Consider the following 22,573-nt stretch of genomic DNA (forward strand, 5'->3'; position numbering starts at 1 on the left):
ACTTTTGTTATGTGGCTATGGTTATGTTTAAATGTCTAAGTATTTCAAAACTTGATAAACCACTAGTTATATGTACTATCCAGTGAATCATATTTTAAAAAACTGGTAATATGGGTCTTCTTTGCCATATGGGCTATGGATAAGGGTTATATAAAGGATTCCCTAACGAATTCATGAAGTACATCCAATAAATTGGTGTTAATCTTACCAAGTTATTTTTCTTCCTTTATATAAGTTGAAAAAGGCTATAGACTAAAAAGATAAAGTTGCTGCTTGATTAAAGAAATAGCTTCTACAAATAGGACATCTAAAACATCTGTAGGGCTGGTGGGTGACTGGGGGTAAAGCACAAAAGCCCTGAGTTCAAACCCCAGGACCATCACCAGAAGAGCAAAACTAAAAAGCCATCTGGGAACATGGGCCCTATCTACCTGTCTCATTTTCTCCGTGTCTGCTTGAGACATATTTACAGTGTTCTGTGTGTCAGTTCCTCCTGAGGTTGGTACAGGTCCAGGATGCTGGGGGGCGCTGGGGAACTGCTGCCCTTGGGAACCCATGGCAGGGTTTGCAGACGTGCTGAAGCTCCCCTCCAAGCCAGGTCCTCCCTGGTCGGCAACGTCGTGAGCAACTTGACTGGTTCCGAAAGAGTCTGCCTGAGGCCGAGGAGTCCCAGGAGGCTGGTCATATGGATCACGAGCGGAAGACGGGGACACCCGGCTGAATGTGTCGGGAAGGCCAGGTCCCGGTGGCCGAGGTGTTTGGGGACACGTATCAGGTGGCCTTACCAAAGGGCTAGATAAAGCTGGTGCTCTGTTTTGTGCTGCTTGCAGGAAAGGCTCCTGATTTGACACAAGGGCTGGCCTTGCACCTGCAGACCTTGTAAACCCCTCTGAAGTCCGTGGCCGTGGTGTTGCTGGTGGCTGAGAGAAGGAAACAGAAATTCCAGGTCTTGGTGTCCCGGGAGGATGAGCATACGGATCAGAGTGCCTCTGGTTCGTGGTGGGTGCAACAAACATGTCCGTCTGTGGAGATGGTCTGGGCGTTGGGGGCTGCTGACTGTATGGATCAACAGTGGTAGGCCGGGGAGTTCCAGGAGGTTGAGAATAGGGGTCTGGATTGGACCGAGCCGTTCCTGAGGGCTGGGAATAAGAATCTACGACAGGTCTCGGAGTTCCTGGGGGCTGGGAGTATGGGTCCTGAGATGTTGATCTTGATACAGTTCCAGGCTGGGGAAAAGCCCTTGAAGAATGGGTAAAGGAGTCACTCATTGCTGGATGTGGGGTGAGGGGAGGCTGACTATATGGATCATTTGACTGACCATGAGAAAAATTATCCACAGGTCTTGGTGTCAAGACGGGCCTTTCGTAAGGGTCAACTGACAGTCGTCTTGATGCCTGTGACAGCGATCCGTAGGGATCCTGAGAAGAGGGGGGAGGGTGTAGGGGAGCTTTAAAAGGCCCAGGACCACCATCGAGTGGTGCAGGAGTCAATAAAGGCCTTACATATGGGTCAGGTATCCGTTGTCTCTGAAACACATCTGTCCGAGGAGGTGGTTTAGTAAAGTGATCATTGGTTCCGGCCGTTAGAGGACCCTTTGCAGTTTGCTCTGAAATTAAAGGAGACCTAGGTAGGCCCAAAGGTTTGGGAAACTGATCTGTCATCACGGGTCTGGGCGTGTCCGGAGGCTTTGCATAGGGGTCGCTACTTGGTGTGGAGGAAGAACCTAAGTCCCTGGCTGGGGATGGCCTACTGGTTGTTGTCTCACTCATCTGAATGGGCCTGGGTACAGATGATAAAGGCACACAGTGTTCCACTGCTGTGACAGAGTTTTTTCTGGGAAAACTGTGACCTCCAGGAGGTGGTCTAGGGGTACCAACCATTTTTGCATAAGGATCCATTGGAGACAATGGTCGGGGGTTAGAAGATCCAGGTGAAAACATTTGTGGAGAAGGTGGCTGAGAAGGAGACTGAGAAAGAGTTTCCTGAATGGGCACCCGGGAGGGGGTAACAGGAGCGCGTGGAGCTTGCGGCTTGACAAACACATCATCTGAAGGTGTGGGAGCAGGGGTATTGTGTAGCTGCTTTGAAAACAGGTCTTTATGGAATGTCTGTGCGGGAGACATATTTCCACTGCCTGGCTGAGGTGTCAGAGGACTCTGTGCTCCACTACTTGGAGTATCTGAACCAGATGGAACCAGAAGGTGCTGAGAACCAAGCTGCTGCTGTTGCTGCTGCTGCTGCTGCTGCTGTTGCTGCTGCTGTTGCTGCTGCTGCTGCTCATTCTTTACCTGCTCCAGTTTTTGTGTGGCTTCGATCTTAGCTTGCTGCTTACTTTTCTGACGCATTTGCTTTTGAGATAGGAAATAAAGAACAATCAAAGTTGAGAAAGAAAATAACTATCACGAGGGGGCGGGTGAGGAAAGGAGGGAAAGATAGGAGGCAATAGAAAATTAATTTGCCTTATGTCAGTATGGGCCAGATTGCTTCTCTATTAGATTACAAATTCCTGAGGAACAGCAATCATTATTCACTGTAGTATGTGCCATCTACGCCTAGGGCAGTATGTTGTTTATTATGATACTTCACTAAACTTCACAAATCAATTTAAATATACTTTAACTAACATTTCTTATGGTGCATTAAGAACTATATTGTGAAATAATGGAATAAATACCTCTCTTTTCAAAAAGCAAAAGTGTAATCTAAAAAGCAAATAATGTAAGTGCCTCCTACCTGTCTGAATTTCCATTCCTGTTCATGTTCTGATTCTCTTTGCTTTAATGGATCTTTAAAAAGGTCTGCATCCACGCGCACACTGGGGTCGATGGCATCCTGCTGCTGCTGCCTTTTCAAGGAGTCATTGGACATCTGCACTTTATTAATACGTAAGGCAGCTCTGTTATCTCTGGCTTTTTGCTTTAACAAAAAGAGAAAAAAAAATGACCTCTCAGAATGTTAGCATGTTCTATATTTGTTTATTTTTAAATACAAGTTAGGTAAAATAGCCGAAATTTATTGAAACAGTAATCTAGAGCTTACAGCCTCTGATCAGAGAGGGCTTAGACACCAAGCCACTTACTTTCTCTTTTCTCAGTGCATTGCATGTTACCCACGACCAGGTATGGACCCCCCTCCCCTCCTCTCTCACTCTTTCCCTCCCTCCCTCTTTCTTTCCCTCTCTTTCCCCCATTCTTTCCTTCCTTTCTTCCCTCTCCTTCCTGTTGTAGGTTTTGAACTCTGGGCCTGGGCATTGTCCCTGAGCAATTCAGCTCAAGGCAAGCGTTCTACCATTTGAGCCACAGCACCATCTCTGATTTTCTGGTGGTTAATTGAAGAGTCTCAAGGAATATTTTCCTGCTGGGATGGCTTTGAACCGTGATCCTCAGATCTCACCCTCCTGAGTTAGCTAAGATTACAGGTGTGAGCCACTGGTGCCTGGCAGGGATGGACATTTCTATGTACTTTAATCAGCCTAGGAAATCTCATGTAATCTATTTTAATTCTCAACACATTCTTCAACAATGGAAGAATTATATGTCCCTTAATATAGAGATAAGAAAAATATTAAGCCAAGGGTCAGAAACTTAGCATTAAAGAAAATCATTGAGAAACACTAAAAATATGTTATTACCTCAGTAAACAAAAGATAAAACCAAATATAGCACATAGGTGTACTTGGTCACACATATGCACACACAAATGCTCTCTAAATACATTTTATGCAGAGTAATCATGATTGAAATTATATACACTTTGGATCAAGTAGAAAAAGTTTAAACTATTAATATGGATTTTAGTATGATTAAAAATGAAGCAAAAGCCAGGCACTGGTGGCTCATGCCTGTAATCCTAGCTGCTCAGGAGGCTGAGATCTGAGGATAGCGGTTCAAAGCCAGCCTGGGCAGGAAACTCTGTGAAACTCTTATCTCCAATACACCACCAGAAAACCAGAAGTGGCGCTGTGGCTCAAGCAGTAGAGCACTCGCTTTGAGCTGGAGAGTGCAGGGACAGCGCCCAGGCCCAGAGGTCAAGCTCCATGACAGACAAAAAAAAAAAAAAACAAGAAAAGAAAGAAAAAAAAAGCAAAGAACTGATTCCAGTGGACAATGTTAATTTGGATCTTTGGGGGAAAATTTCACCATCTGAACCATCTAACTAAATACCCTAACTAATCCCTGTTAAGTCCATATTTCAGAATGTCTAGATATGTTTTTTCCAACATGCATTAAGAGGGCTGCACATGGTAGCACACACCTGTAATCCGAACTACTAGGGAGATCAAAGATTGGCATGATTGTGTTGAGGCAAGCCAGGCAAAAAGTTCTTAACAAAGAAGCCAAGAGTGGTGGTACATACCTATAAACCAAACTAGGCAGGACTATCAATATCTTAGTTGCCCCAGACAAAACTGTGACACTATCGGAAAAATAACTAAAGAAAAAATGGGCGGGGGGGAGTGTGACTCATATAGAAGAGCACCTGCCTAGCAAGTGTGTGGTCCCTGAGTTCAAACTCCAGCACTGTCCAGCCTACAGCATGGCTGAACTCCCTGTTTTATAAGTAAAGACAATGAAAAAAAAACTTCCTGTTAGTTCAGCAAGTATTTCCTACAATAGAAAAATCTTTATTAACCTAATACAATAAAAACAAGGTGCAAATATTGTGCTTAAATTTTTAAATACCACATATGGTGCTCTTTCCTGAGAGCTTGCTTTTCTCCACAACTTAGCGATTTGCTTTACTCGAGTTGTCCAGTCTGCAAAAGAACAGAGTATATGTTTTCAGAGCAGAGGTCTGGCACAATATAAAAAAACATGAGTGAACTGCTGGCAATTAATCCTAACCAAACCACATTTTCACCTAGTGGTAATTAAACATCCGGAATTACCTAAATTCAACAGTTTTCAAAGCATCAACATGATACTACAAGTGGAAATCGTCACACCTGACCAAGCGCCAGTGGCTAATGCCTATAATCCTAGCTACTCAGGAGGCTGAGATCTGAGGATCACAGTTCAAAGCCAGCCTGGGGAAGGAAAGCCTGTGAGATGCTAATCTCCAATAAACCACCAGAAAACTGGAAATGGTGTTGTGGCTCAAGTGACTCATCTTGAGCTAAAGAGTTCAGGGACAGCACCCAGGCCCAGAGTTCAAGACTCCCGACTGACCAAAAAAAACCCCCAAAAAACCAAAAAAAGGATTGCAGTCAAAGTGACAGGAAATATACATAAATTTCAAGTTTCGATTTGGGTCTCATCCCAATAGACCTAATGCAATCTCAGTATGTATGCGCAAATATTCTAAATCAGACTACCTTCTGGTTCCAAGAGTTTCTGATAAGATATCCTCAACCTATTAAGTTCTTCAAATAGGATGAAGTTCCTAGTATAGCAGGACAAACAAATTATTTTTTCTTTGTCTCTCTTTTTCTCTTGGTGGTACAGAGATTTGGACTGAGGATCTCTCACTTGCTAAACAGATGCTACGTCACTGAAGCTATGGTTCCATTTCTTTTTGCTGTGATTATTTTTGAGATGGGATCTTGCTTTCTCCCTGGGCCATAATGGACTCTGGTCCTCAATATTTATGCTTCCTGCTGTAGCTGGAATAACAGGTAAAAGCCACCACACCCAACTTTCTCTGTTGAGATGGGATCAGTTGAAATTTTATTTCATGTTGGCCCAGGTTGACCTTAAACCGCATTCAAGGGCGAAGTAGCCAAAATAAAATTGATTCAAGTGTAATACATACTCGTACTCTATAAGATAATATCAGAATGTAAAAGTTTTGTAAATGGTATGCAGCAAACAGAAGTCTATCATTTTGTTTTTTTATTTTTATTTTTTATTTTTGGGTCTGGTCGTGGGGCCTGAACTCTGGGCCTGGGAGCTGTCCCTCAGCTTTCAGCTCAAGGCTAGCGTTCTACCACTTGAGCCACAGTGCCACTTCCAGCTTTTTTTCTTTTTGCTTATGTGGTGCTGGTGAATCGAACCCAGGGCCTCATGTATGCAAGGCAAGCGCTCTACCACTGAGCCACCTTCCCAGCCTCAGAAGTCTATCATTTTGACACAAAGGAATTAATCACAAATACCTTTCACCGGTACTTATATGCAACACAATATGATAAAGTTGTTTGACATACAAAATGAAGCTTGGGTGAGATCACAGTTAATGTCAAATAATAGAAACAATTTACTCCATAATAAAACCAAGTTTCAATTAAAGCCAGTAAACATGGAAACTGTTTGACGGATCAACAGTCTTAACACAGTATTTCATGACATCCTTGATTTACAAAATAAAATTATTCCAGAATATTACATCCCTCCCCTCAAAAATCCAGAGTTTTGCTAACATAAGAAGACTTATAAGAGTTACGTTCCTCAACTATAGATAGTGAATGTGAGAACATTAAACAATCTGAATTCTACTGTTAAATAAAGCAGCATTTGGTTTAGTTCTATACACAATGAACAAAGTACTGTAGGGAGACTAAACCAAAAAAGGATACACCCATATGGAAAGCTATGTCTAGGTACACCTCTAGAACTTAAAAGAGCTGATCTTCTGACAGATGGCTAAGAAGCTACTGCAAGGTGGAATTTGAATCCAATTTTAAATCCAGGCTTCTCTGACAACATAAATTTAAAATAAGACATTACTGCTAGCAACATTTCATTAATCTAAAGTTTCAAAACTACTACTGCCATATCCTCTGTATTTCCAAATTGGTGGCAAGGATGGAGGAGGGTCATGAAGGGAGAAGGGTGGCAAGTGAATTCCAATACCAGGAACTGAGAACTTACACTGACCATCACGTGTTTATAAGCATTGCTAGGGAATGAAAACTATTAATATCATTAACTGAAACAACTTTGGGGATATATGCAAATGAGCACGGGACCTAATGCAGTATTTCTGAATTTCTAAGGAATCTTTACCTGGTAGACAATCGAACAAGGTGAAGTCAGTGAAGATACAGTAGGTTACACACAAAGTTGATACACATGAGAGAAGGTTCGTAAGATAGAGAGCAGTAATATATCCATGACTCACCAGGGAATTCTTCCTTTAAATTGGGGAAATTAATATTTGTGTAGAGAACTGGAGCTACGGTTGCCATTTCAGCCAGGGCCTCCTCCTTCTCCCACTTTAGTGTGCTTCTCTGGGCATTTGACATGGTATCATTTTCGCATTCCACAGCAGGGGCTGATGGAGCCCACGAGCCATTAGGATCACTTCCGATTGCACTGTAGGCTGGGTTTTTATCCCTGGCAAAAAACAAACACCTTCACTTCATCAACAAAAATAACTTGCTAATATCGTGCTCAAGAACCACTTACATGAAGACTTGTGACAAAATAGTTAAAAGAACACATTTGATGATTTGGGCCAAAACCTACAATAAGTACAATCATGTACAACAGTTTGAAAGACTGATGAAGGTACAGCAAAAGTTAATATAATCTGAATTCCAAACTAACTAGGGCTTAGTTTTAAATACCTGGCATCAGCGTAAGGGGACTGGGCTACAGCTGGGAAAGTCCCCAATCCGCTGCCCGGAGGCAGAGAGTTATGTGGGAGATGAGGACCGGGTCCAATAAGGCCGTTCATGAGTGGCATCCGTGAAAAAACATCTATAGAAAAAAAAATAAAGTAATTCAGCTTGTGTATTGGTTACTCGAGAAGAACAAGGAGCTGAAAAACAGGTAAGTAAAAAGTTTATATGCTTTTTGAAAGTATTTTTTTCCCCAACATTACATTCTGAACTCTGGTCTCCACCACTGTGAGAACTGTAACCAGTTTTGGAAGGTAACTGTACTGGGTGTGCTCAGAAGCTCGGGACTGGATTATCTGCATTAGAAAACACGAGTGTTCACATGCGGTGTGGGGGTTACCTGAAGTCCTCAGCTAGCACTTGGCCAGAAAGTGAACCTACTGAACGCACAGTAACGTCACAGAAACAACCCATCATTTTTATCTTCTCATTACTTATTTTTTCTTTTCTTTAGGTCCAAGACAAGAGACTCGAACTTGGTACCTGACACTTTTACTCACTGGCTGGTGGTCTACCAACTGAGCCACACCTTTTCCTTCCTTTCCATTTGAACACTCCTTCCAGATTATTCTTGAGTATCTATTTCATTCTAAATATAGGCATTAGGCAAACTAGACCACATAGTACTTCTCCACAACTCTCAAGTGTATCACTCCAGTATTTATTACTTCTCCACAGATCTAAACCATTTTAAAAATAGCCGTCTTTACAGAAAGCAGAAAGTGTTCAGACACTGGGAAGGTGGCTCAGTGTAGAGTGCTTGCTTTATATGCCTGAGGCCCTGGGTTCGACTCCTCAGCACCACATAAGCAAAAAGCAAAAAGCTGGAAGTGGTGCTGTGGCTCAACTGGTAGAGTGCTAGCCTTGAGCTGAAGAGCTGAGGGACAGCGCCCAGGCCCAGAGTTCAAGCCCCATGACCGGACCTCCCCCCACCAAAAAAAGGGGGCAGGCTGGGAAGTTGGCTCAGTAATAGAGTGCTTGCCTTGCATTCATGAGGCCCTGAGTTTGATTCCTCAGCACCACATAAGCAGAAAAATCTGCAAGTGGAGATATGGCTCAAGTGGTAGAGCGCTAGCCTTGAGCTGAAGAGCTGAGAGACAGTGCTCAGGCCTGGAGCTCAGGCCCCATGACCGACAAAAAAAAAAACAAAAAATCAAAAAGACAATTAACAACAACAGAAAAGCTTTCATATTCTTTCAAAGAGCCTTGCAGAGTAAACAGGATGATTAATGGAAGGATACTGATTGATATATAGCCTCTAAGATATTATTACTTAGTGCTATGTGTGGCTGGAGACTCACATACTGTCTGTGGTACAAAAGGCAACATAGCTATAGTGGATGCTATACTTGGGGTGATATAACTGACTCCTAACTCGATTGCTTTGCCATCCTGCTACTGCAATTAAAAGAAGAACCCAGAGCAAGGGCACAGACATGATGTGTCATGCAAGATCTATGAGCCATATCCTTTGACTGCTCCAAGAATTAGGTGAACTTCGCTCCCGCGTATGTGTGAGGACACTGAAGATGATCGCAGACAAGGTTTCAAGCACCTCAAACAAGGCTCTTCCTGCTAAATGCCAGAGTGGACCAAGACCTGACTCATCATTAAATGAACACTAAATACACTCTGCCTCACTCTCACAACATTCCTATTGGAGCTCCACTGAGAACAACCGATAACCTTGCACGGTCCTCTGACACTTATGCCTTCCAAGTATGTACTCACTCCCCCACTGACTAGAGCTTGTCTGTACTGACCAACACAAAATGGGTGCATAGTCCTCACTCCTCCCCTGGCCTACACCCCTGTTCACTAACACCCAGTCCTTAAAATGGGGGAAAATAAGGAACAAGACCATGTGATCATACCCGTGTTCAGTGCAGGAAGTGGAACAATTAATTAAAAAGTCAACTCCTATCTCCTTATAGTGTATTGCTGGAGTCTCTCATCCTTTCCTCCAGTTCAGTGAGCACTCACTACTATGAGAAAGGCCCTATACTTTCATTAGCTTGACTCACTACAACTGCTATGAGTCAGAACAAGGCATATGTCCCATCTCTAACACCAACCAAAAATCAGTCTAGGCCAGGAGCTAGTGGCTCACACCCTTAATCCTAGCTATTCAGGAGGCTGAGATCTGAGGATCATGGTTCAAAGCTAGTTTGGGCAGGAAAGTCCGTGAGACTCCTATCTCCAATTAACCACCAGAAACTTGGAAGTGGAGGTGTGGCTCAAAGTAACAGAGCACCAGCCTTGAGTGAATAAAGCTCAGGGACAGCGTCCTAGCCCTGAGTTCAAGCCCCACAACTGACCTCACCCCCCAAAAAACCCGAAACAGTCTAAAATAAATCCATTGTCCCTCCACTGCTTTGTACAGCGCTTGCATGCACATACACATACATGCACATACACACACACAGCGCTTGTCTTTGTCCCTTGATTCAAGTTTATGGCATCATTTTAACCAGCTTGGCTTATACGTGGTTTAATTCATTCTGTGTTGTCCCTCTACCTCCCACCTTCCTCCACTCAGTAACATAACCCTACTTATTCTAATTTCATTGTTTTTCATGCCCATGCCTTCCTTTTGATTATCACTGCAATATCTTTACATGAAGCCTATGTTGAAACTAAACCCCAACCACAATAAACTATTTTGTCTCAAATTTATTTCCAATATTGACCCAGGGTTACTTTGTCAAAATATGTAACAGATGAGATGGGTCAGAGAAATTCATTGCTGTGAGGACTTCATTGGCTCACAAGCCTGGAGGAGAAAACGCTAATAGTGCCTCTCCCTGGTGCTCATGGTGCTGCCTTCTAACCCTGTCATTCTTCAATTCCTAAGTGTCATCCCACATACAACTGATCATGCTCTACCCTAAACTGGAAGATATATTCTCTAAAAGGGATGTGGCTCAAATGGTGTAGTGCCTGTCTAGCAAGCATGAAGCTCTGAAACCAAACTTTAATACTGCTAAAAAAAAAAATAACCCATAACATTATTCCATGCTCTACTTCCATTATACTTTACTGTAAGTCTAATATATATGAATACATGATGCAGCTGGGCGCCAGTGGCTAACTCTGTAGTCCTAGCTACTCAGGAGGCTGAGATCTAAGGATCCTAGTTCGGATCCAGCCCAGGCAGAAAAGTCCATGAGACTCTTATGTCCAATAAACTACTCAGAAAAAGCTGGAAGTGGCACTGGACTCAAGTGGTAGAGCACTAGCCTTGAGTACAAAAAGGCTCAGGGACGGTGCCCAGACTCTGAGTTCAAGCCCCAGAATCAGGGTTTAAAAAAAAAAAAGACTACAATACTTGGGTTGTAAATGCAGGGGCATATGCAATCTTATTACTCATCTTACAACACATTTAAGCATCTAGCCAAAAAATAAACCAATGAACAACAACAGAAAAACCCAATCAACTCTTCAAAAAGAAAAAAAAAACACCTTTCTCTAAGTGAGACTACACAATGAAGTAATTTTCATAATACCTAAATACATACTCTAAAATACATACTTCATCTCTAAAATATACTTTCACTTATAGAAAAGGCAAATCATTTTTATAGGCTGAGGAGAAATTCAGAGAAGAATTCATAACATTAAAATAAAAAGCATCTGGGAACAAGCAAGGCAAGAAATAGTAAATCAGATGTTGAGTAACTATCAAAGTGGATTTACCTTTAGAAGCTAAACTGGTCAAAACTCAAATATTTCAATTAAGTATACTGTGGACATTTTCATGTATCCATACATGAAAAATTTATCTTTGGTAACAAAGATAATTTGTGTATTTAATCAATTGTATATAAAGGTATCATTATAGTTCTCAATTAATTATGTAAACATGAAACAATGACAATAGAGAAGTTATTTTACACAAATTAGCAATACTGTATATCACCACGGAATTCTAAATTCCTTTCAGAAGATTCTTAAGCCTATAGGCCTCAGTCTTCCAATCTATTCTCTTTTAAAATTTATTTTTATTTTTTTGTGCTAGTCTTGGGGCTTGAACTCAGGACCTGGGTGCTATTAATAAGCTTTTGTGCTCAGGGCTAGAGCTCCACCACTTGAGTCACAGCATCACTTCCGGTTTTCTGAGTGGTTTATTGGAGAGAAGAGTCTCATGGACTTTTCTGCCCGGGCTGGCTTTGAACTGTGATCTTCAGATCTCAGCCTCCTGAGTAGTTAGGATTATAGGCATAAGCCACCAGCGCCTGGTGGGACCCTTGTCTTTTAAGAGCTCACAATCACAAGAGCTAAACAACCTTAAGTACTGAAGCAGGTATCTACCTGTGCCCACACATTACAAATCAAAGAGCCTGATGGTAGAAATGGAGGTGTGACTGCCTAATCTGAGGAAATGACAAGAAAACCAATACCAGATCACTGAGAAAGCCAGGTGACAGTAGCCATGATCTTCTAAACAGGGTAGTGAGTATATAAGGAATGACCAGTATGAAAGTCAGCTAGGGGGTTGGGACTAAAGGAAGAAGGAGGGAGAGAAAGAGACAGGCACCATTACAACTTCACCACTGCCCAATTCTGGTCCTCAGATGAACCACAGATTTGCAGAGAATTTCAACAAGGTTGGTATGTGACTGAAGTAATAGTTACCAAACGTGGGTCTTCTATTGGTTTGTGCATGTGGCTAGATATGGTAAAACTCATTTGCATCTCTGTGTGTGTGACTGTACTATAGAACCACGCTTATACAAGTTGTGGGGTAAAATGGGGGAAAATGAGGGGGTGACACTGTCCAAAAAGAATCATACTCATTGTCTGACTTATGGAATGGCAACTCCTCTGTACAACAACTTAATAATAACAATAAAATTGCATTTTTGAAAAAGCTGCAACATACCCTGATTGTGCATTGACAGCAGCTGAGGTGGAGGCGGGGGCTGTGGCAGTGGCGTCGGCTGAGTGGCCGCAGGACTAAGCACGGCAGTAAACAAGTCTTCAACGTCCTTTCCTCCAAGCTCTGGATAGAAGCACAAGTAAGATTTAGAAACTATCAGAGACATAGTATGGAAAAAAATGTCATTTTTAGAAACTAAAAATTCAAAACACAAATACCTGGAATTTTATATAACTTTCCAAGAATTGCTCCTAAGAGATAAAAAACAGAGAGAAAGAAATATCAACAACAACTCAATATATTGATACAAAACAGCATTTGATATAGAAATTATGAATACAGAAGTCAAATTATAAATAAGCATGCAGAAGTCTTTGAAAGTCATATTTACTCATGTCTTTTAGCAAGCCTAGATGTAGGGCAAATATTTTACCATCTGTGACCATTTTGTCTAGCTCAGGACTGAGGATCCCATCTAGCTGCTCTTCACTTAAAGGTCGTGAACTCTGAGCGACACTTGGCTGAGGTAAGGAGGAAGGGTCACCAGCAATAGGACCAATATCTAAAAGAGCAAAATAATTAAAAAGATGAATTCAGAATACGCACACAAAATGCACAATACTATCGACGTGCATTTCCATACAACTGTATGATTCAAATAGGTGAACAAGGCTTATGGTTCCGAATCAGTCAAGATTCTTTTTTTTTTTTTTTTTTTGGTAGGTCCTGTGGGGCTTGAACTCTTGGCCTGGGTTCTGTCCCTGTGTTCTTCAGCTCAAGGCGAGCACTCTACCGCTTGAGCCACAGCACCACTTCCAGTTTTCTAGTGGTTTATTGGAGATAAGACTCTCATGGACTTTCCTGCCCTGGCTGGCTTTGAGCTGCGATCCTCAGATCTCAGCCTCCTGAGTAGCTAGGATTACAGGCATGAGCCACCGGCGCCCGGCCAGTCAAGATTCTTATAATAGGAGAGTACATATATAAAATAGAAAGTATTTAGGAACTTAGGTACCACCCAACTTATCTTTATATCAAAGTAAGTTATTTATTAAGAAATAAAAGGATATACCTGACAACTTGGCAAAGATTAATCTAAACCCCATATTAGGGCAGGAGGCTATGAGATTAATTATATAAATAATTCTTTTAACTTGTAAAACAGAAGTTCCCTTGTACAACTCAATTTTGATGTGCAATAATACATATACAGAATAGGAGGGATAAGTTCCATAAAATTTAATGAAAAGCTACCTACATACTAATGTTTAACAAACATTCTTTATAAATAATTCAAAATGTAAATTATTTTCTAAAATACTCTCTAGTCATATTCTACCATCTATTTTACTTTCATGCTATTTCAATATTACTTTTAAAGAGTCAAATTTAGTTGTTTATATTGAATCTTATTAGAAACTAATGTTTGGGTAATATAAACTACATATTAATACAAAAAACTCTATACATTACTAAGAAAGTCACTGAAAGCACAGTAGCAAGTATACTATGCTTTAGCTGTACACAAAAAGGAAAAAGCAAAGTATGGATTAGTGACAAATTAGCACTACTAGCAAATACGCATGCACCTACAAGCTGTTTCAGCTTAAGAAAGAAGACTACTTCTAGTCAGCGTTCATCCATTGCTCAGTTCTTACCAAATGGGAAAGGTGAACTCCCAACCTGGAAAGTGCATAAATCAAGACCTACAAGACCCAAACCAAATAAAATGGAGGATTACCACAGGAGCAGGAAGGGAGGGAGAAGGCACACCAAGAAGAAACAAGGTGTAGCAAAACCTCAAGGCAACATGCCTTAAATCTGACCCAATCAGAAAGACAAGAGAGGACTAACTAGGTCCCCTCCTAAAGCAGGAAAGCCAAGATAGAATAAAATGGTCACTTCTTTGACAAAGTAAAACAAGCAAAAACAAAAAAATAAAACACCCACTTCAGGTAGTGAGAATCACACGAAGTCGGAACTTCCAAGCATGCACACTCACATTACATAACAAAATCAGGCAATCAGTATTGGTATATACCTGAATGATCAACTGATTTTGCAAGGTCATCTGAGATTATTCCAAGAATGTCATCATCTGTGTTTAAGACTTCAGAAATATCAGCTAATGGGTCATCAGCAGTACCTAAATATAGTTAAGAATAAAACTTCAGTATTTCCTTAGACATTAAATTCTAAAGTGACTCACTGGTTCAACCACTTATTTAATAAATACCTCTAGCTTGGTAGTTGCTAAGGCAAAGGCAGGTGATAGACACTCAAGATCATCACTTCTAAAGGAATTTTCATAGCAAAGACACTTTTTTTTTTTTTTGATCGGTCGTGGGGATTTAACTCTGGGCTTGGGCCCTATCTCTCAGCTCTTCAGCTCAAGGCGAGCACTCTACTGCTTGAGTCACAGCGCCACTTCCGGTTTTCTAATGGTTTTTATTGGAGATAAGAGTCTCACGGACTTTCCTGCCTGGGCTGGCTTTGAACCACGATCCCCAGACCTCAGTCTCCTGAGTAGCTAGGATTATAGGCGTGAGCCACCAGTGTCCGGCTGACACTCATATTTTGAATAATCAAAAAGCTTAAAAATTGGGCTAGGAAGGTGGCTCAGTGGTAGAGCGCTTGTCTTGCATGCATGAGGCCCTGGGTTCGATTCCTCAGCACCACATAAGCAAAAAGAAAAATGCTGGAAGTGGCACTGTGACTCAAGAGGTAGAGTGCTAGCCTTGAGCTGAAGAGCTGAGGGACAGCGCCCAGGCCCAGAGTTCAGGCCCCACGACCAGACCCCTCCCCCCCAAAAAAAAAGGCTTAAAAATTTAAACGTTTTTGTGACATATATAGTGACAACATGAAATTTAGAATAAAGATACATAGACAAGAAAATAGAACTTTAAGAAACAAAACAAAAAAGTCATTAGTAGCACCTTTAAAAATGACATCTAGAAACCACAATAAAAAAGAAAACATGAATTACTTTGAGATTCTTTATGTAGCGTAAGCCAGGTATAAAACTTCCCCTGGCATTTCTGTTTATACTGATTAGTACTCATTCATTCATCTTTTAAAAAGTGTTTTTGTACTCAAGAACTATGTGAACAGAGTACTTATCAGCCACTGTTCTGCCCAATGCAACAATATAGCCACGGCTAAAGCAAAGGGCCTACCTCCTCCCAGTGAATAGCAAGTAATAAGTGGCATCCCTGAAATAAGAAAACAAAAAGCTATCCAGGATGCTGCGTTTGACAAAGCAGGCAGAAAAGTCCCTTTCAAAGATAACAGGACACAGATCTAAGTCCGATGGAGTACTATGCTCCAAGATAGCATGGATACTATGGCAGGCACAGAGAAAGCAGCTGCAAAGGCCTGAACAGAGAGGGTTTGTCCACACAGGAAGCCAGAGTAGTCAAAGCAGCCAAAGGAAAGCAGGAAACAAGCAAGATCGCATAATTTTGTAAATGGCAGTGAAGATTAGTTCACTCTCGTGTGTCAGGGGGCATGGCAGATGTGTGCACAGATGCTTGTTGAAGGAGGGTGTGGGGGCGCTGGTCTGCTGCAGCGAGGTGGGAGGGAGTGAGCACCGTTGCTGTCACGGTGGGGAAAGGAGAGGTAAGAGGAGGAAAGTTTTGGACAGATTTAGAGGGAGAGACAGACTTGTGGATGTGAAAGGTGAGGAATGAAAGTAGAAGGATTCTGGGGTTTCCAACCTATTCAGGTAGAAAAATATACTGCAACTCTCATTTCGGCTAGCTTTAGTAATTCTATTAGTCATCCAGTTAAAGCGCAGATGGCTATAAAGCTGGATGTGGTGGCCCCTACCTATAATCTTAGCACTTATGCAAAAGAATCCTTGTGTTCCAGACTAGCCTGGGCTATACCGCAGAACTCACAAAAACACTGAAAATTTTAATCCATCACAAGTGTGTTTTTACTTAAGAGATAAAAGAAAGAAGCAAAAACCTCTGTGTATCAAGTGATGGTAGCTCATAACTGCAATTCTAGCTACTTGGGAGGCTGAAATCTGAGGATTGCAGTTCAAGGCCACCCCGGGCAGAAAAAATCTGTGAGATTCTTATCTCCAACTAACCACCCCAAAAAAGTTGGAAGTGAAGCTATGGCTCAAGTGGTAGAGCACTCACTAGTCTTGAATTTAAAAAAAAAAAAAAAAAGCTCAGGGACAGTGCCAAGACCCAAGTTCCAGCTATGGGACCGGCACCAAAAACAAACTTCTGTGAACAAAAACAGTCCTACTTAAATTGAACATACACTTCTCAAAAGGAATTCTTCAGTAACATAATATTTCAAATTAAAATAATCAGAGAGCTTAAAGAGAACTATTGTCTAGCCAGGCATGGGTTGCTCACACCTGTAATCCTAGCTACTCAGGAGGCTGAGATCTGAGGATCACAGTTCAAAGCCAGCCCAGGCAGGAAAGTCCCTGAGACTCTTATCTCTAATCAACCACCAGAAAACCAGAAGTGGTGCTGTGGCTTAAGTGGAAGAGCACCGGCCCTGAGCTGAAGAACTCACGGACAGTGCCCAGGCCCAGAGTTCAAGCCCCACAACTGACCAAAAAAAGAGGGAACTATTGTACAAATAACAAGGTATATGAAAGAAACTGCTGCCAATTCTTTAAGAGGTAATCTAGCTTTAAAGAAACAGAATTCTACTAATAAATTATAACATTAGAAAATATTTTTGGAGGGCTGGGAAGGTGGCTGAGTGGTAGAGCACTTGCCTTGCATGCCTGAGGCCCTGGGTTCGATCCTCAGCACCACATAAGCAAAAAAAAAAGCCAGAAGTGGCACTGTGGCTCAAGTGGTAGAGTGCTAGCCTTGAGCTGAGGGACAGTGCCCAGGCCCAGAGTTCAGGCCCCACAATCGGAACCCCCCTCCCCCAATAAAAAAATTTTAGAGCTAGGCGCTGGTGGCTCACACCTGTAATCTTAGCTGCTCAGGAGGCTGAGATCTGAGGATAGCGGTTCAAAGCCAGCCTGGGCAGGAAACTCTGTGAGACTCTTATCTCCAATACACCACCAGAAAACTGGAAGTGGTACGGTGGCTCAAGTGGTAGACAGCACCCAGGCCCAGAGTTCAAGCCCCACGACCAACAAAAAAAAAAAAAAAAAAAAAAAGGAAAAAGAAAAAAAATATTTTTGGCAGTATAGAAATTTGAACTTAGTGCTTCACATCTGCCAGTTCTACCACCTGAGCCATCCCCTGCCTGTAATTAACTTTGTTTTTCCTCTCATGCTGGTACTTGGGCTTGAATTCTGCAGCTAGAGCACTGTCTCTCAGCTTTTTTGCTCAAAGCTAGTACTCTACCACTTAAGCCACAACTCCTTTCCAATTTTAATAATTAATTAGAGGTAAGAGTCTCACGGATTTTCCTGAAGGGACTGGCTTCAAAGCTGTAATCCTCAGGTCTCAGCCTCCTGAGTAGCTAGGATTACAGGAGTGAGCTACTGGTACCTGGCATGTAACTAATATTTTTTAAAGACTATGCTTACCAAGAATGTTCCTACCTAAAGTACAAGATTTTCTATCTTAACAACAAATCATTAAAATTATCTAATGCACTGTACTGAATAAAATGTAAAAGGAAAAGCACTTCCACTCCTCAATTTTCTATATAAAGGTGAAGAATAGGAAGACTGTGAGAATAAGACATTGGCTTAAGTATTGAAATGGTGCTGTTTTAGCCCTCCAACATTTGAACTTCTTGCAAAATCATTATCTCTTTAGCAGTTTTGTGGGAGCAAAAATAACATATCAATGTCTTAAGTATCACAATATATCCTGTGCCTAGTATAGTTCTTTTCCTTAGAAAAGTATGGATAATTTCTAAGTCTTTATATATATTTTTGTCATGGTATTTACAAAATACTCCTTGAAGGATTCACAAGTCTTTTTTTTTTTGGTCGTGGGGCTTGAACTCTGGGCCTGGGCGCTGTCCCTCAGCTCTTCAGCTCAAGGCTAGTGCTCTACCACTTGAGCCACAGCACCACTTCTGGCCTTTTCTGCTTATGTGGTGCTGAGGAATTGAACCCAGGGCCTCATGCATGCAAGGCAAACGCTCTACCACTGAGCCACCTTCCCAGCCCGACAACATGTTGATATGGATTAAATGTGGTAAAGTACTGAAAACGGAACAGAACTTTTCTCCCTCACTGCCAGTGCTGAGGTTGGGTGATGTGTGGAGGGCTGGAGAGAAGACTGCTGTTAGTGATTTAAAGAGGCCAAAGTGTGCATAGGTGGTCCCCTCAGTCTCCATGGAGGACTGGCTCTGGGCCCTCCTGTAGATACTATCATCTGCAGGTACTCAGTCCTTGGTCCTTCCATTCTGCAGAGACAGAGTCAACTGCATTTTAGTCTAGCACAGTGCTTAAGAAAATGGTCACTATTTAAATCAAGTAATTTTTTTTAGTGAAGGACTAACATAAAATATTTTTCAAAGCTGGGAACTGCTGACTCATGTCTATAATTCTAGCTTCTCAGAAGGGTGAGATCTGATGATCACAGTTCCAAGCCAGCCTGGGCTTTAAAAAAGTTTGTGAGACTCTATCTCCAATCCACTAGCAAAAAAGCCAGAAGCAACATGGGTGTTGGTGGCTCATGCATGTAATTTTAACTACTCAGGAGGCTGAGATCTGAGGATCAAAGCCAGTCCGGGCAGGAAAAGTCCATGAGACTCTTATCTCCAATAAACCACCAGAAAACTCAGAAGTGGCACTGTAGCTCATGTGGTAGAGTGCTCGCCTTGAGCTAAAGAGCTGAGGGACAGTGCCCAGCCCCAGAGTTCAAGCCCCACAACAACAACAAAAAGCCAGAAGCAGAGCTCTGGCTCAAGTGATAAGAATACCAGCCTGGAGTGAAAAGGCAAAGGGACAGTATCCAGCCCCTAAATTCAAGTCTTAATACTGGCACAAAAGGAAAAAAAAAAAAAAAAAGTATCAAAACGAGTTTCTAAAATTGACTAACACATGTAATACCAAAAACAAATATTGTCAGAAAAATATAAACAGAATTGATAGTTGTAAAAAACTAAGAAGTGGGGGCTGGGAAGGTGGCTCAGTGGTAGAGCGCTTGCCTTGCATGCTTGAGGCCCTGGGTTCAATTCCTCAGCACCACATAAGCAAAAAGAAAAAAGCTGTGGCCCTGTGGCTCAAGTGGGAGAGCCCTAGCCTTGAGCTGAAGAGCTGAGGGACAGCACCCAGGCTCAGAGTTCAGGTCCACTACCGGACCCAAAAAAAAAAAACAAAAAAACTAAGAAGTGGGGAAGAATCATGGTGATGTGCTAGAGACATTGCTGACATTAATTAGTATTACCTGACCGGCATGTCCAGTTCTCTCACCAGTTCTCAGTAGTTACTAAGGCCCTGACTCTAGGACAGCAGGCGTCAAGCTGTAGCAACTTTGCCCATACAGGGACATTTGGCAGAACATGGAATTGTTTGACTGTCATGGTGTCCTGGGATCACAGTGTCACAGTATCATGGTGTCACGGTGTCTCTCATGGTGCAATGGCATCACGGTGTCAGAGTGTCTGTCACGGTGTCATGGTATCCTGGTGTCACAGTGATCAAGTCATGGTGTCACGGTGTCTGTCATGGTTTCATGGTGTCACGGTGTCTGTCATGGTATCATGGTGTCACGGTGTCTGTCATGGTGCAAAGGCATCACGGTGTCAGAGTGTCTGTCACGGTGTCATGGTATCCCTGTGTCACAGTGATCAAGTCATGGTGTCACGGTGTCTGTCATGGTTTCATGGTGTCACGGTGTCAGTCATGGTGTAACAGTGTCAAGTGTCTGTCACAGTGTCATGGTGTCATGAAGTCAGAAAGGCAGTCAAAGGGCCTATAAGACACTGGACTGGAGACATTTAAAAATTCCTTGAACCAGGCGCCAGTGGCTCACATCTGTAATCCTAGCTACTCAAGAGGCTGAGATCTGAGGATTGCGGTTCAAAGCCAGCCCGGGTAGGAAAGTCTGTGAAACTCTTATCTCCAATAAACCACCAGAACACCGGAAGTGGCACTGTAGCTCAAGTGGTAGAGCACTAGCCTTGAGCTGAAGAGCTGAGGGACAGTGCTCAGGCCGAGAGTTCAAGCCCCACAACTGACAAAAAAGAATTCCCTGACTCCAATTGTCGGAAGGGAGAAGCCACATGTAGAGTGATATATTTCCCTGTATTACCAGTCTCCAGTAATTTCCCAACCATGGCATTCTTTTTGTTTCCTTCTGTTTTTTCCTTTCTCTGAACTGTGTAACTGACAAACATATAGTTTACCTAAATTGAAGATTGTACTTCTAACTAACTCTGGCCAAATTACACCTCCTTACACTGATTTCAGTGAAATGTAAACTTTCACATCTCCGGATGGGGGTAGTAGTTCACTGTTAAATTAATTTGTAAAAGTTTAATTAACTATCAACTTAATGTAGCTGTATTTTTTGGGGGGGCCTGAACTCTGGGCCTGGGCGCTGTCCCTCAGCTCTTCAGCTCAAGGCTAGCGCTCTACCACTTGAGCATAGCACCACTTCCGGCTTTTCGCTTTTTGCTTATGTGGTGCTGAGGAGTCGAACCCAGGACCTCATGCATGCAAGGCAAGCACTCTACCACTAAGCCACCTTCCCAGCCCTTGTAGTTGTATTTACTAAGTATAAATTACACCCCGGTAAAGCTGAGGCATATGAGGGCAAACAAAAACATTCCAAGGGGAAGAGAACACTTGTGAATCAATCCACCTACCTTGTGTGCCAGGTTTTGCTGGAGGGGAGGATGAACTCAGAAGTGGATCTAAGGAAGAATCCAAGAAGCCTGAACTCATGCTTGTTTTATATGACAGCTGGCCGGCATCTTCTGACAGATGATCTAAACTGAGCTTGTTTTGTCTGCTTGTATCTAGAAGATCTTTTCCAAAGAAAGCTTCCTAAGCAAAGATAAGCACACAGAAAATTACTAGCTCAGCTGGGCGCTGGTAGCTCACGTCTATAATCCTAGCTACTCAGGAGGCTGAGATCTGAGGTTCGAGGTTCAAAGCCAGCCAGGGGAGGATAGTCCATGAGACTCATATCTCCAATAAACCACTAGAAAACTGGAAGTGGTGCTGTGGCTCAAGCGGTAGAGCGCTCACCTTGAGCTGAAGAGCACAGGGACAGTGCCCAAGCCCAGAGTTCAAGCCCCACAACCGACCAAAAAAAAAAAGGAATATTATTAGCTCTAAAACTCTAAAAAGATAACACATTCTATCATCTTTTTTTTTAGCAACTTTTTTTATTGTGATTAAGTGATTACATAAATTTTACAGTATTGTGAGATGGTGATACTTAAAGTCACAAACACATTCTAACCTTCATGGGGCAAATTGTTTTTTATCGTGGTCTATAATGTTTATATGTTCTATGAGCTTTGACAATACAGTTATTTCTTCCACATCGGGTGATATCTATCATCATTTTTAATAAGGAAATAGAAATGACACACAACAATGCAGAAACTGAATGTAAAAATATGGAAAAATAGTCTATCCATTTTTTTAGATAGATTTCTGTTACTTTAAAAGTAAGGTTTTTTTTGTAGCTTTCCCAGAGACACATAAAATTTCACAAACATAAACACACAATGATGTCAAATGTATTTCCAGCAACTAGAAGGTAATAATTCAATTGACGAAGATTCAACTATAATTAAATTTAAAAGCTGATAGATTTACAGTACTATTGGTACCTTAATTCATATTATAAGCAAAACTAAAGCCTTATGAATATTGTTAATATTTATAGATTACTTAGAGAGGCTAACACCAGACTTTGATCTACAGCTTTAATATTTACATACTTCAGATAGATTTAGTAATCAATATTGAGCACAAATCTGAAAGAGGGTTTTATTCCTCAAACAATGCATAGATGTATACAAGCTTGGCAGCTACCAGGGGCTGACTCTACTCAAGTGACCTCTTCTCCACCCAGACACGTTCTACCCCAGAGGCTCCTACTTCAGTTGTATTCCTACTAACCTCTTCTCTCACTAAAGCTTCTCAAAAGATCAAACATTTCCAAGAAAGAGCAATACTGATGACAAACAGGAAGCACTAGGACCCCTTTGCTCTTCCTCCAACCCAACAG

General features: G+C 41.9%; 1 protein-coding gene across 1 annotated transcript in view; it reads right to left on the reverse strand.

Annotated features, from left to right (window-relative positions):
* Kmt2c (lysine methyltransferase 2C) overlaps window positions 1-22,573 on the reverse strand; it is a 239,075-nt gene that overhangs the window by 45,061 nt on the left and 171,441 nt on the right. Inside the window, exons 27-36 of the mRNA XM_042677114.1 lie at window positions 21,195-21,375; window positions 14,476-14,580; window positions 12,871-12,999; window positions 12,656-12,688; window positions 12,441-12,560; window positions 7,505-7,637; window positions 7,057-7,271; window positions 4,683-4,756; window positions 2,734-2,916; window positions 432-2,348 (exon numbers count right to left, since the gene is read on the reverse strand). Coding sequence (XP_042533048.1) covers window positions 432-2,348; window positions 2,734-2,916; window positions 4,683-4,756; window positions 7,057-7,271; window positions 7,505-7,637; window positions 12,441-12,560; window positions 12,656-12,688; window positions 12,871-12,999; window positions 14,476-14,580; window positions 21,195-21,375 — 3,090 coding nt within the window. The remainder of the gene's footprint in view (window positions 1-431; window positions 2,349-2,733; window positions 2,917-4,682; window positions 4,757-7,056; window positions 7,272-7,504; window positions 7,638-12,440; window positions 12,561-12,655; window positions 12,689-12,870; window positions 13,000-14,475; window positions 14,581-21,194; window positions 21,376-22,573) is intronic.

Source organism: Dipodomys spectabilis, unplaced genomic scaffold (assembly GCF_019054845.1).
Source record: "Dipodomys spectabilis isolate Male_0828 unplaced genomic scaffold, ASM1905484v1 ptg000034l, whole genome shotgun sequence".
Lineage (NCBI taxonomy): Eukaryota > Metazoa > Chordata > Mammalia > Rodentia > Heteromyidae > Dipodomys > Dipodomys spectabilis.